The 12,022-nt window shown below is 43.8% G+C and overlaps 5 protein-coding genes across 5 annotated transcripts; 2 read left to right on the top strand and 3 right to left on the bottom strand.

Annotated features, from left to right (window-relative positions):
* Positions 1-416: 416 nt before the first annotated feature.
* Positions 417-1,878, bottom strand: V865_007539 (uncharacterized protein; the record flags this gene model as incomplete). The annotated part of the gene is made up of 4 exons (XM_066231285.1): positions 417-655; positions 786-1,073; positions 1,152-1,287; positions 1,351-1,878. The coding sequence occupies 4 exons, from the start codon at positions 1,876-1,878 to the stop codon at positions 417-419; spliced, it is 1,191 nt and encodes a 396-aa protein (XP_066087382.1).
* A 1,580-nt stretch (positions 1,879-3,458) lies between these two features.
* V865_007538 (T-complex protein 1, theta subunit) lies at positions 3,459-5,603 on the top strand (the record flags this gene model as incomplete). Its single annotated transcript, XM_066231284.1, has 7 exons — positions 3,459-3,515; positions 3,653-3,743; positions 3,829-3,965; positions 4,027-4,171; positions 4,239-4,499; positions 4,567-4,715; positions 4,785-5,603. 7 exons carry the CDS (start codon positions 3,459-3,461, stop codon positions 5,601-5,603), a joined length of 1,659 nt encoding a protein of 552 aa, XP_066087381.1.
* Positions 5,604-5,728: 125 nt separating this feature from the next.
* Positions 5,729-6,368, bottom strand: V865_007537 (uncharacterized protein; the record flags this gene model as incomplete). The annotated part of the gene is made up of 4 exons (XM_066231283.1): positions 5,729-5,803; positions 5,866-5,980; positions 6,137-6,189; positions 6,273-6,368. The coding sequence occupies 4 exons, from the start codon at positions 6,366-6,368 to the stop codon at positions 5,729-5,731; spliced, it is 339 nt and encodes a 112-aa protein (XP_066087380.1).
* A 426-nt stretch (positions 6,369-6,794) lies between these two features.
* Positions 6,795-8,412, bottom strand: V865_007536 (uncharacterized protein; the record flags this gene model as incomplete). Its single annotated transcript, XM_066231282.1, has 7 exons — positions 6,795-7,037; positions 7,153-7,377; positions 7,486-7,665; positions 7,749-7,871; positions 7,925-8,076; positions 8,139-8,256; positions 8,305-8,412. The coding sequence occupies 7 exons, from the start codon at positions 8,410-8,412 to the stop codon at positions 6,795-6,797; spliced, it is 1,149 nt and encodes a 382-aa protein (XP_066087379.1).
* A 494-nt stretch (positions 8,413-8,906) lies between these two features.
* Positions 8,907-11,683, top strand: V865_007535 (uncharacterized protein; the record flags this gene model as incomplete). Its single annotated transcript, XM_066231281.1, has 4 exons — positions 8,907-9,601; positions 9,664-10,354; positions 10,420-10,680; positions 10,751-11,683. 4 exons carry the CDS (start codon positions 8,907-8,909, stop codon positions 11,681-11,683), a joined length of 2,580 nt encoding a protein of 859 aa, XP_066087378.1.
* Between the last annotated feature and the right edge of the window lie 339 nt (positions 11,684-12,022).

Raw genomic sequence — 12,022 nt, 5'->3', positions numbered from 1 at the left:
GAGCGCCCTGCATACAACATATCGTGTCTGATGTATACAATGTGCTTAGGAGTATATAGGTGTTCGTCATGCATGAAAGTATTCATGATTATAAGGGTTATAATGGTGATCGTAGGTGAATTACGTTAAAAGGGAATAATGCTATGAGTGTCCGTGTAATGTGGGTATGAAAGATATGAGGGGTATATCAAAAAGTAAGGGTATGGTATTATTAAAGTGGATCCGGAATATATCATAAAAACCTAAAGAAAATAGTCCATTCGAAGGAGGTAGAGGTGAGTCCAAGGAATATGGATTCACGTGAATAGATGAGAAAGGTAAATGTCCATCAAGATTTCGTAAGTAGTAGTAGCAGAAGAAGAAGAAGAAGAAGAGAAAAATAAAAAGGAAGGATCGTTCTGATTCTTTCTTATAGATTATGATGATTGTTGCTGTATGATCCTAACTCTGTTTGATCTTCTTGCAGGTAATTGATATTGTTTCTCGCAAGAAGTACCATTATTAGATAATTTGTATCCTTTAAGACATGATTGGATTTGACATTGACCTTTTACGCATGATACGCCGTTTGTACCCGGTAGGGAGGTACAGTCTGTTCCAGTAGAGATGGCTAGGGGATTGGTGTCTGAGGGAGTAGGATACATACATCCTCCGCCTGAAGTAAACCAGTACATTGTCAGCTCAATGTTCTACCTAGCTACTGTATCCTAAATTGGAGGATTGGGTGGGGAGGGAAAGGCCCAAACTACAGTTTAGAAGGCTGAAAGGGTTGGGTGTATACTTACAAGATTCAATATCTGATTTCGTATCAATACATTCCCACTGGTTCAACCCCAACGTCCCAATCGAACATTTTTCCATACCCACTGGACAAGTTTCAGATCGTTTCGATTGAATCATCACTGGTAGACCTGATGGACAGGTATAAGTTGATTTGGGATAACACTGATTGTTACATAGAATGTCGTTGGTTGTGCAGGTAGGTGGTGTTATACACTGTCCTGTGGATGAGAGGGTCGATCCGGGTAGACAACATGTTGAGCCGCCTGTTAGGACGTATCCTGGATTACATGCTACACAAACCAAAGCAAAACAGACATCCCATCAGCATACTGTAAAGTCGCAAAACGCTCGGTGTGGCTGCAACTTACCTCTTGCACAACATGATCCACCGACTGGTTGTAAATCATGGTGAGAGTTTGATAGTGACACTGAAGCTGCTATGCAGGTTTCCGCTACATCGAAGTTGTATACACCAGTTGATAAGCCCAGTAAACCAGGTTGAGTCTATACCAATAGTCAGTAATCTGTGGCAGCCACACCTCGTTGAATAAAGCAAAGCAAACATACCGAAGATGCAATATCTGCAGCAGCCGTTCCATTAAAGTACAATCCTCCAGAAGCGTACACACCGACATTGGCAGATACTCCACTTAACGATGCCGACGCAGCAGCATCGACACATACACATGCACCAGCAGCCAGGGTGATTCCTCCAGATTGACCAACCAACCCACCACCCACAGAAGCTACTTCATTGACCTTTGTGGCTGTTCCAAGCCTTATACATGTGTTTACTAATACGTCCAAATTTAACTTGGATACTTCCACCACTGTACCTCCAACGGTAGTTACCGTTCCACCCAGAGCTTGACCCACTCCGCTTACTGTTCCTCCTAGGGATCCACCCACTGTATTGCCCAACCCGCCTACGACGCCGCCTAGGGTGCCACCGAGATTACCCACTGTCTGACCTAGTCCGCCGACTAGTCCGTCTAGGAGTCCTCGGGAGTCGAGGCTTGCGTCGGCTTTGGAAGAGGGGATGGATCGGGCGGAGGTCATTGCCAAGAGTGGCAGGACTGCAGAGAGGAATAACATCGTGCTCGTAGATATTGAACGGTGATCGTTGATTATGTGTGTCTAGATGTTTTGATAGAGTCACTCGGTGACTGGGATGTAGCAGGCTCGATGATTATAGTAAGTCCAGGAGAAACCAAGCAGATCGTATGCAAATCAATTGCTGAGTGTTAATATCGTAGTCTTCGTACTAAAGTTTGTTGTTATGTGTTCGGAAGATATCGATTATTGATCCAGCAAAAAGAGAAGGAGGGATGAGGTTGAGATTGAGTTGAGGTTGACTTTGTACCGTCGAGGTGTGTGTCGTTTAAAATGAATGTGGGTATATCCAATTCCTCTTAGCTCTGAGCGGAGAGGGAAGAGTAGAGAAGGATAAAGTTGGGATCGAAGCTAGCTTCACGGAAACAGGAACGGAAAGAACGAATGAGAGAGATGTTTAATTGGTCGCAGTCGGAAAAACAAAGAAAAGACAGAAAGAGAAAAGAAGGAATGAAGGAATGAAAGAGTATTGAAAAGGTTAGACAAGTACAAAGGTCCTCTTGAACATATATCTATCATAAACTCTATTCTGACTTTTCGTTCTCACCCATCTCCATTGATCGGTCATATACAAAAATCACATTGCGAAGTACGATATGCTGGATCTCAACTAATATGGTTGTCATCCGAGATTCACCAGCATCCAACATACTTGAAACATCCCAACACATGTATTTTGATGGAAATCAACGTATCGAGCTGGAATCCTAAGTTAAGCAATTCATTATCAAATCGCCACTTGATCATCCATCTATCTTACTATTTGTGAAATTCAATGAATTCAATAGAAGTATGATGAATCTTTAGCGGGTGCCTTGAGATGAATAACCTTATCTGAATGGACATGTCGGTTGCCACATGTCAAGAATGATAATGCAGTTTCACCACACGCCCGGATGATAATTCTCTGTATTCTGCTGAGGGATTCTAATCGGGCCTAATGTTGTTCGCTTTGGAATTCGAAACGCGGGGGATAGTTCTTGGCGAAGTGTTAGCATTATGAGCGGTTTTGTATGAAGGTTCATCCCGACGTGGTTCGAATGAAGCATGATGATGTAGAATTTGGTGTTTCAGAATGTCTCATTGCATTGAGCAATGAATGGAAAGTGCGATCCGAGTGATCTTGACAGTTGAGATGCGATCCCTGTTACTTTTCCTCGTATCCGCATTCATCGTCTGACGACTCTTGTCTCTATATGTGACCGAGTACTAACTTGAAAATGATACTAAAAATGTTGATATGCCTACAAGTCGGTGAACAGTGTAATCCGTCAAACGTCATCCTCATGCACTCCATGGTTCTAATCGAGTTGCCACAGGACACATCTAACTTAACCGCAGCGGTAGGACAATTTGCCACAATGGGGCATAACAGCCATGTGGTGTACGCGTGTTCTTCACATGATTCAGTGGAGGTATGAGCGCGTCGTTTCAATTTCGAACATTTCCACTAGCTTCAACATTTATTCTGCAACTTTCTTGATACATCTTCGCTATCTGCAAAAGGCTTCTTCTCCAAAATCACCGCGTAGACTCACAAGAAGTGAAGAAGAAGAGCCAAAATGTCATTGAAAGTACCAAAAGCTGGAGGACCAGACCTTTTCAAGGCTGGATATAAGGTATGTCCATGTTCTTTCTACACCGTTATTCAACGGTATTGCCTTGAAATCTCATTCGCCAAGTCTTCTGCGCTCACTAAACTGAGCCATTGTGTGCCTATTATAAGGATGAAAAGCTGATATCTGTATGATCGTAGCAAATGTCCGGTCTTGAAGAAGCGGTATTGAGGAATATCGCAGCTGTAGGAGAATTGAGTGAAATCGTTAGAACTTCTTTCGGTCCTAATGGTGAGTTTAGCGAGACTGTGATCAGAACAGTTGTCCTGTTGTATCCTCTAAAACTTATCTGCTGATCATTTGATCCTATTACCAGGTCGTAACAAGCTCATCATCAATCATCTTGGAAGACTATTCGTAACCTCTGATGCAGCTACTATCATTCGGGAAATCGAAGTTGCCCACCCCGCTGCCAAGTTGTTGGTCATGGCTAGTACAGCTCAAGAAGCCGAGGTAAGCTTCTTCTCTCTCTTTATCGACTATGAGGGTAGCAAGCTAACGCAAGTTTGAATAGATGGGTGACGCTACCAACCTCGTGTTGATTCTCGCCGGAGAATTACTGAAGAGATCAGAACATCTTTTGACTATGGGTTTACATCCTTCAGATGTCATTCAGGGGTATGAGATGGCTCTGGCAAAAGGTCGAGAAGAACTTGAGAGTGAGTTGTCTCGTTAACATACATTTTCAGAAAACGATGTCAGCTGATCCGATTCTCTGCTTAAAAGCCCTCATATGCTCAACAATCCCTGCATCTCCTTTACCTACCGCCGAGCAGCTCTCCAAAGCTGTCGCCACCTCTCTCGCTTCGAAACAACCAGGTTGTGAAGACTTCCTTGCTCAATTAGTAGCTGAAGCTTCTCTGGCGGTAATGCCTAAAAATCCTAAGGACTTCAACGTCGACTCAGTCAGAGTTGTGAAAGTTTTAGGTGGAGGGTTGGAGGCTAGTAGAGTAGTTAGAGGTATGGTGTTCGGTAGAGAACCTGAAGGTATGTCAGCTTTTTTTTCGAATTTTCGGCGAGTCTGAAAAGTTCAAGCTGACTTGACGTTGCACAGGTGTTGTGAAGAATGCTACCAAGGCTAAAGTCGCTGTCTATACTTGTGGACTGGACATCTCGCAGACCGAAACCAAGGGAACGGTGTTGCTTAAGAAGGCAGATGATTTGTTGAATTTCTCGAGAGGAGAGGAGAAGCAGCTTGAGGGTGTAAGTCCATACTCGAATAGGATTCCCCCAATGAACACATTGAGACTGACACTACATTGATATATGCAGTACTTCAAAGAAATCGCCGACTCAGGTGTGAAATTGATCATTGCCGGCTCGGGTATTGGTGATCTCGCTTTACATTACCTCAACAGGATGAACATCGGTGTCATCAAGGTTTTATCCAAATTCGATCTTCGAAGATTATGTCGGGTGGTCGGTGCTACGCCCTTAGCAAGATTAGGTGCCCCTACAGCCGAAGAAGCAGGTATGGTGGATGTCTTTGAGACTGTCGAGATCGGTGGAGATCGAGTGACTGTGCTGCGTCAAGAGGAAGGTGAAAAGACCAGAACCGCCACTATCGTCCTTCGAGGAGCTACAGCCAACTATCTGGATGATTTAGAAAGATCCTTGGATGATGGTATAAACACTGTTAGGATCTTATTAAGAGATGGTAGACAGGTACCTGGAGCTGGATCAAGTGAAATCGAAGTTGCTCGACGAGTATCCGAGTTTGGTGGAAAGACATCTGGATTAGCTCAACATTCCATAAAGAGATGGGCGGAATCACTCGAAGTCGTTCCTCGAACTCTCGCTGAGAATGCTGGTCTAAATGCCGAAGATGTCGTTTCGCTCCTGTATAAGTCACATGCGGAAGGTCAATTCGAAGCTGGTGTGGATATCGATTCCGAAAATTCATCAAATGGTAATGGAATTATCACTTCGTCGAAAGAGAAGGGAATTTTGGATCCATTCGCTGCTAAAGATTGGGCTATCAAGCTGGCTACGGACGCTGCTATCTCAGTACTTAGGGTGGATAGTATCATCGTAGCGAAACAGGCTGGTTTGGCTCCTCCTAAACAACAAGGTCATTGGGATGATGATTAGTTTGTGGATGATGTATAAGGATAAGAACGGGGGGAAGGGAAGTATATTGAAGATAGCTCAGGGAGATGTAATGCATACATACAACAGTACGAGTAATTCGTATATACAGTTTCCTATTGGGAAAGTTATTGGATGGAACAGATTGGTCCAGGTGGATCAGAAGCGGCAACTGATTTTTTCTCTACTTTCTGCATCACGATCTGGCCGATATAATGACTGGAGTGTCAATACTCTATTGAAAGACGAGGGTGACATAACTTACAGGAACCATCACTCCTCCAGGTAATTTGGTACCCATAGGTAAGACCATTGGGAAATCAGCGACAGATGACATTGGAAGTACCGCTCCACCAGGTAAGGATGTACCTGCAGGTAAGCTAATGCAAGATCATTTAGCAAGACATCTCTTATCTGTGCATGATAGGAAGGGCTGTAGAATGCAACACTTACAATACTCCTTCCGTTCTGTCCGAACGATAGTCATATCATTAGATTCGTCCGGTATGTTAACGAGGAGAATGGACTAGACTTACATAGTGTGATAGGCATGATATTTGATACCGTATCCATCTGGTACAATTGCGTTCTACAGTATCCCACCGAATAATCATCATTCAGCTTGATTATTCATTTGTAGTTGTAGTCCTTGATAAGGTCCAAGTCACTCACTGGTATAGGATCTTCCACTGTTACAGCGAACGGATGATCGGGTTTACCTGCTCCCACGCCGGGAGGTAATGGGAATTTCTTTTTGTCTTCTGCCATCTTACTATTCTTTCACTTTTTCGTTGTTTGACGTCGATTCGGATGATTTCGTCTTCAAATGTACAACTATGGACTGAACACGCTGCTTCACTGGTTCGGATACTTGTAGCTACAGTGACTATACATCAGGGGTTGTAACGGATTGGGCCTGATGGGTCAAAGGATCCTTTGCAGATACAAGGGGAAAGGGATGAAAGGATATCATCATGCACCTGATCAATTGGGATATTCATGCAGAAAGGCTATCTGGTATTGATGTATGGTAATGCATATTTATTTAATCTACATTCTATCTCTATAAACACGACTGATATAAACCATGCCAACTGATGTATTCGCAATCTCATCATCATGTCAAACTTCCCAGCATTGTATCTGACATCGTTTGTAAGCCCAATGAACACGGTATGTGATCTGATCAACAAATCATGCACCAATTTCATCAGCCCTCTTAACTTTCTTTCTATCGTTATCTCTTATAATCTCCAATTGTAGAGCTTTCAACATTGCATAAGCGAATTCCAACCTTGGCGTCACGAGGTTATTCTTCTTGGCGATGTTCAATACTGATCCGACGATAACTTCAACTTCGAATGGTCTGTTTTGTTCCACGTCAATGAGCAGGGAGTATTTATGACCTACTCCTCTTTCTCGGGCTGTACCTGTGAGCTGTAACAAACACCGATGTTTCAGTAAATGAGAATTACACGAGCAGAAATAAGTAGATACCGGTAGTAAGCTCAATATGAAGATGAGGACGATAACAGACTAACGGTGGACTCACCACTGTCCAAGCTCTGTTTACAACACTTTGTGCATCACCCATAACATCTCCAGCAGGATACTGGATCATCCCTTCGTATAGTAATCCAGACTTGAACCCGATATCGACGATCTCCATGAAATAGTCCTTGACGTATTTCTCTTCGGTTGGTCCGAGGTAGCTAAACTGCAATGCCGTATGTCGGATCAAGCCTGTTACTACTGCCCAAGCGCAGTTCCATACGTTCTATATGGAATAAATTAGTCAGCTATATCTCTTTCATAGGACATCACTGAAACGCCCAAGTCTAGAAGATGTATCTATGTGGAAGGATAGCAGAGCAAATTGACATACCTTCAAGAATCTGATAGAATCGATATGATCTGTAGGATGTACATAACCTTCGCCAGCAGTCAAAAGATCCACCCAAAGCTTCAAAGCATCTTTCTCCCTTTCTGTGAATATCCTTGCTTCACCCTCAGCAGGTTTGTCTTTGGGTGGTAATGGCGGATATAAGCCGGTAACCAAGGTATCCTAAACTACTTGTCAGCTCAATCACACACGTAAAAAAAGGTGAGCTGGACGCATCGGACCCTTTTAGAGATGACGATACTCACTTTACCTCTCCATCTTACTAAACTGCCTTCTGTGACTATACCTATCCAAGCTGGACTAGACATAACGGGTGTACCGAGATGTTTTACAGCTTGGTATAAGTCTTCTTCGATACCAAGTCCATTCTGATCATCACGTCAGCTTGGTTCACTCCGTAGATGGGAACATGTGAGCTCACTTGAACCAAATTCCATGAATCGACCTGACCACTTTCGATAGCATCTTTCAGTAATTCAGAGTTTGGTAATACGTCTGGCAGGCATTTGGTACAGACTACACAAATAGCGTACCGCTTCCCATCGGAGAGAGCTTCAGCTTGAGATCGAACAACTAGGTAGAAAAGATAACATCAGCTCGACCTTGGAAACCGTAAATCCGTATAAAGAGCTCACCTCTATATGGCTTCCATCCTTCGACGATTCCGAACCTATCAGTGTGAAGGGTCACGCCAGTAGTAGTATAGAGGGTATAGTTGGATCTTGCAACGGCAGTGACCCTTGCTTTACCAGACTACACCATCGTGTCAGTCAAATTTGATACATTTAGAGTAGAACCCACCCTCTCGAGGAGATAAGCGTAAACCGAACCGATTGATCCCAATCCTATGAGCAGGATATCGACCCGCTCGGAGGAATCCACGCCATTGGTAGTTGCTGCGTTGGTCATGTCGAGCTGTAGTTAGGATACAGGGAGAAGCTAGCTGGGATGAAACAGAAAGAGATGAATGAGATCCTATTTTTTTTCTTGTTTTCGAGTCTTTCTTTATCTCCTGTCTTCTCGCCCGAAATCACAACATGACAACATGCGATTATCACCCGCACTTCGGATTAACCCGATGACCAGAGTCACGTGATAAAAGGCTCGATAACCTGCTTTCTTAAAGCCACATCATGTATGTATGCATTACAGTATGTATTCTATAATTGCGGAATTCTCCGCAAGTTGGCGGAAAGCGGCACCCACCGTAGACCATCTGTTTCCAGGGTAAACAGGTACTCACATCATACACATGCTACTTCTATCTGCAGTTGCAAGTCCCCCGCAAACAACAACTATCACCATATCACCATATATCACATCGACAGATAGCTATCAACTACCAGTGCAATCCTGTTACGAAGCGCACCGTCACCGCCACCATCGCCATCGCCATCAGCGCCATGTCATTCACACCCCCAACACTACCCCCCATATCCACCCTCTCTGCTGCATTGGAAAACACCAGCAACTCATCAATGGTGATAGCACCCGAATTGATGGGCGAAGAGGGCGCAGCACCCAATATCAAGCGACGTGGATCTCAATCCGAACACGAAGGGGACGAGTCGTCTCACGGGATAAATAGTAACGGGTATCAGAGCTCTTCTGCTAGGGAAGAAAGAGCTGGATGGGGTAATGGATCGTATACTACCGGTAATAGACATCCTCATCCATGGGAAGAAGGTTATCGAGATGAATCTCATCACGACGCGGATTACCCATCACAAACAGCTGTCCCTCAAAATCAGCTTTCAAATGAGGGAGAAAACAAAGATGAAGAAGGTAATGAAGATAAAGGTGATAAGCCCAAGCCTCGAAAGAGAGCGAGGGTTAGTAAACCCCGTCAGTCGAAAGATAACAGAAACAACGGAGTGAAAGATGACGGAATACCTGAGGATGGTGTACTGGACTATGCCGACCCATCATGCGATTTCAAATTGGGTCCAGTCTACATTCATCCTCCAAAGGGTGCGGCACAAGCTTGTGTCAGATGCCACAAGATCAAGAGGAAATGCGATAATGCGAAACCAAGGTGTGCAGGATGTAACAAAGCGGATGTAGCTTGTGTGTTCGAATTGAGTCCTGCTACAGCCAGGTGAGTTGTCTACTTAGTGTCAATTCAGCTCACCACTGACGAATGGACATCTGTCTATATAGCTATGTCACGAGCCTAAAAGCCGATAACGTAGCATTGACCTCTCAAATCGCATCTGCAGCAGAGAGGATCCATCATTTGGAATCTGCTATATCCAACCTAGAAAGAGGATTACCGCCACCTCCCGAAAAAGATATATACGATGATCATCAATTCTCCGACCAATTAACGACTCAGGCTGATTTCGCTGCTATGTCAAATACCATCTTATCGGTTCGATCCAATGATCTTTCCGGTCCGGTCTTCAGTAGTGACACCGCTGCTCTCGATTCACTCGCATCTTTACATAATGGGAGGACGGACAACACGCCGTTTGGTCAAACGCAGTCGCAATACAAACAAACCCCTTTACCCCCTTACGATATTGCCCTTCAAGCTGTGGAATCCTTCTTTGTCATGAATGCTATTTCGTACCCTTTCTTACAGAGAGATGAGTTCTCGAAGGACATGGATGAGATTTATCGTCAAGATCAGTCAGGAGCCACTAGGAGAGGTAGTACATATAGCGCGTCAGGTCAACAACCAGATCGAGATGCTGAACAGTGGGCGAGAAAAGAGTTCCTTCTGTTCATGGTCATCGCCATTGGGACGACCAACAAAGAGCGAACTGGCGAGGCTGAAAAAGGCTCTTCGAAGATATACAAGGATAGGGCTTTCTCGAGTTTCCGTGCGGCACTAGGGAAAGAGGATATCGTGAGTCGGATTAGTTCAATAACCATACTTGGTCTCATTGGGCTGATGGCGCTTTGTGGATATAGCTTTGCGTACAATCCCTCATCCTACTTGGTATCTATGCCATGTTTGACCCATCAGGTATCTCTCTCTGGCATGTTGTCGGTTTCGCCGCTAGAATCGCAATCGCTCTGAACTTACATCGAAGAGTTGATGATTCGACTTTACCTGCGAGCGAAGTCGAACATAGAAAGAGAGTGTTCTATTCACTGTTTAATCTGGATAGATTGGTGGCTGTGACATTGTCTAAACCACTTGCTATTGCTGACAACGACATAGATGTTGATGTGAGCTATCCACCCTCGGTGACCTCAATTAAGGTTTTCAGCTGACCAATGTTCTAATTGTCTTTTTTAGCTACCTTCACCCCTGCCTACCGACGAGCCATACCGAGGTCGACCCCGAATCGATTTCACTCGACATATCACCAAGCTACGTCGATTGGGAGGTATAATACTCTCGACCGTCTACTCAGTATCTGGTGAACAAAACTCTCATAATGAGACTGAACGATCGAATATCATCCACAACCTGCATAAACAGCTTGATATCTGGTTGTCTGAATGTCCTTTATCCCCTGCCGATGATGAGAATAACGGTAATAGCGATAGTGGCAGTATGATCCATACATCCTACTCATGGTTCTTGTTGAATTACCAACAATTACTTTGTTTGTTATATCGTCCATCACCCTTGGTCCCTTCAATGAATGAGGAGAAGTTGAAGATCCTCCACGAGTCAAGTTTGAATTGCGTCGAATTGTATCTCAACCTGTACAAAGCGAATAAAGTCAGTTACAACCTCATCAACATATCCAGCCAATTCTTATCGTGTATATCGCTCTTATACTGTCTGTGCGAATTCGATTCGAGGAATAAGAACTTGATCGATGATGCTGGATGGAAAGCTGAAGTTAAGAAAAGGTTAGAACAATGTAATGACTTGTTGGAAATCTTCAGTAAATCACTGAAAGAAACTTCCAAATATAATGAGATCTTCAAGAAATTATCGGACTTATTATTAGTCAGATATGGTCCTTTGACTGAAAGCGAAGTCACCACGACGACAACAACGACGCAAGAAATACAGCCTGCGCAATTGGACTTGACGTCGGCATCGGCTTCCGCTTCGGCGTCGGACGAAAATCAAATAGCTTGGAATGCTATGACTCAATTATGGTATAATTCGGGTGATTTCACCTTCGACGAGAATACCTTGTCGAATTCTTTTGGGTTTGATAAAGATAGGGATCTGGGTAGTGCGAAGGGATTATGGGATCAACTTGGTTAGAAACATGGGGAAATCGTAGATAAGAGCTGTTTCAGGGGGTTGTTACATGAAGTTTAGGTTTGGGTTGTTCGATCTTTGACTCGAAATTGATATCTTCCTCTGTAAGGGTTTGTACGCTTCAATATGTTCAATCTGACTAATGGCTTTCGCTATTTTTGTTGCCTTTTCCCAACTCATCTTTTAATAATGATGATCTATAGAACAATGTCTGATCTGACTAATATGTATCTCATGTTCAAGTAACAGAACAGCTGCATTGCTTAAACTGCTTTGCTTGGTAGCGAAGATCAAAGGACCGACGAACCATGAGAGTACAGGGGGGATTTTTCTGGCACACTG

This window comes from Kwoniella europaea, chromosome 2 (genome assembly GCF_036810445.1).
Source record: "Kwoniella europaea PYCC6329 chromosome 2, complete sequence".
NCBI classification, from domain to species: domain Eukaryota; kingdom Fungi; phylum Basidiomycota; class Tremellomycetes; order Tremellales; family Cryptococcaceae; genus Kwoniella; species Kwoniella europaea.
Note: the sequence above shows the minus strand (reverse complement) of the source record. Positions and strands in the feature narration are given on the sequence as shown.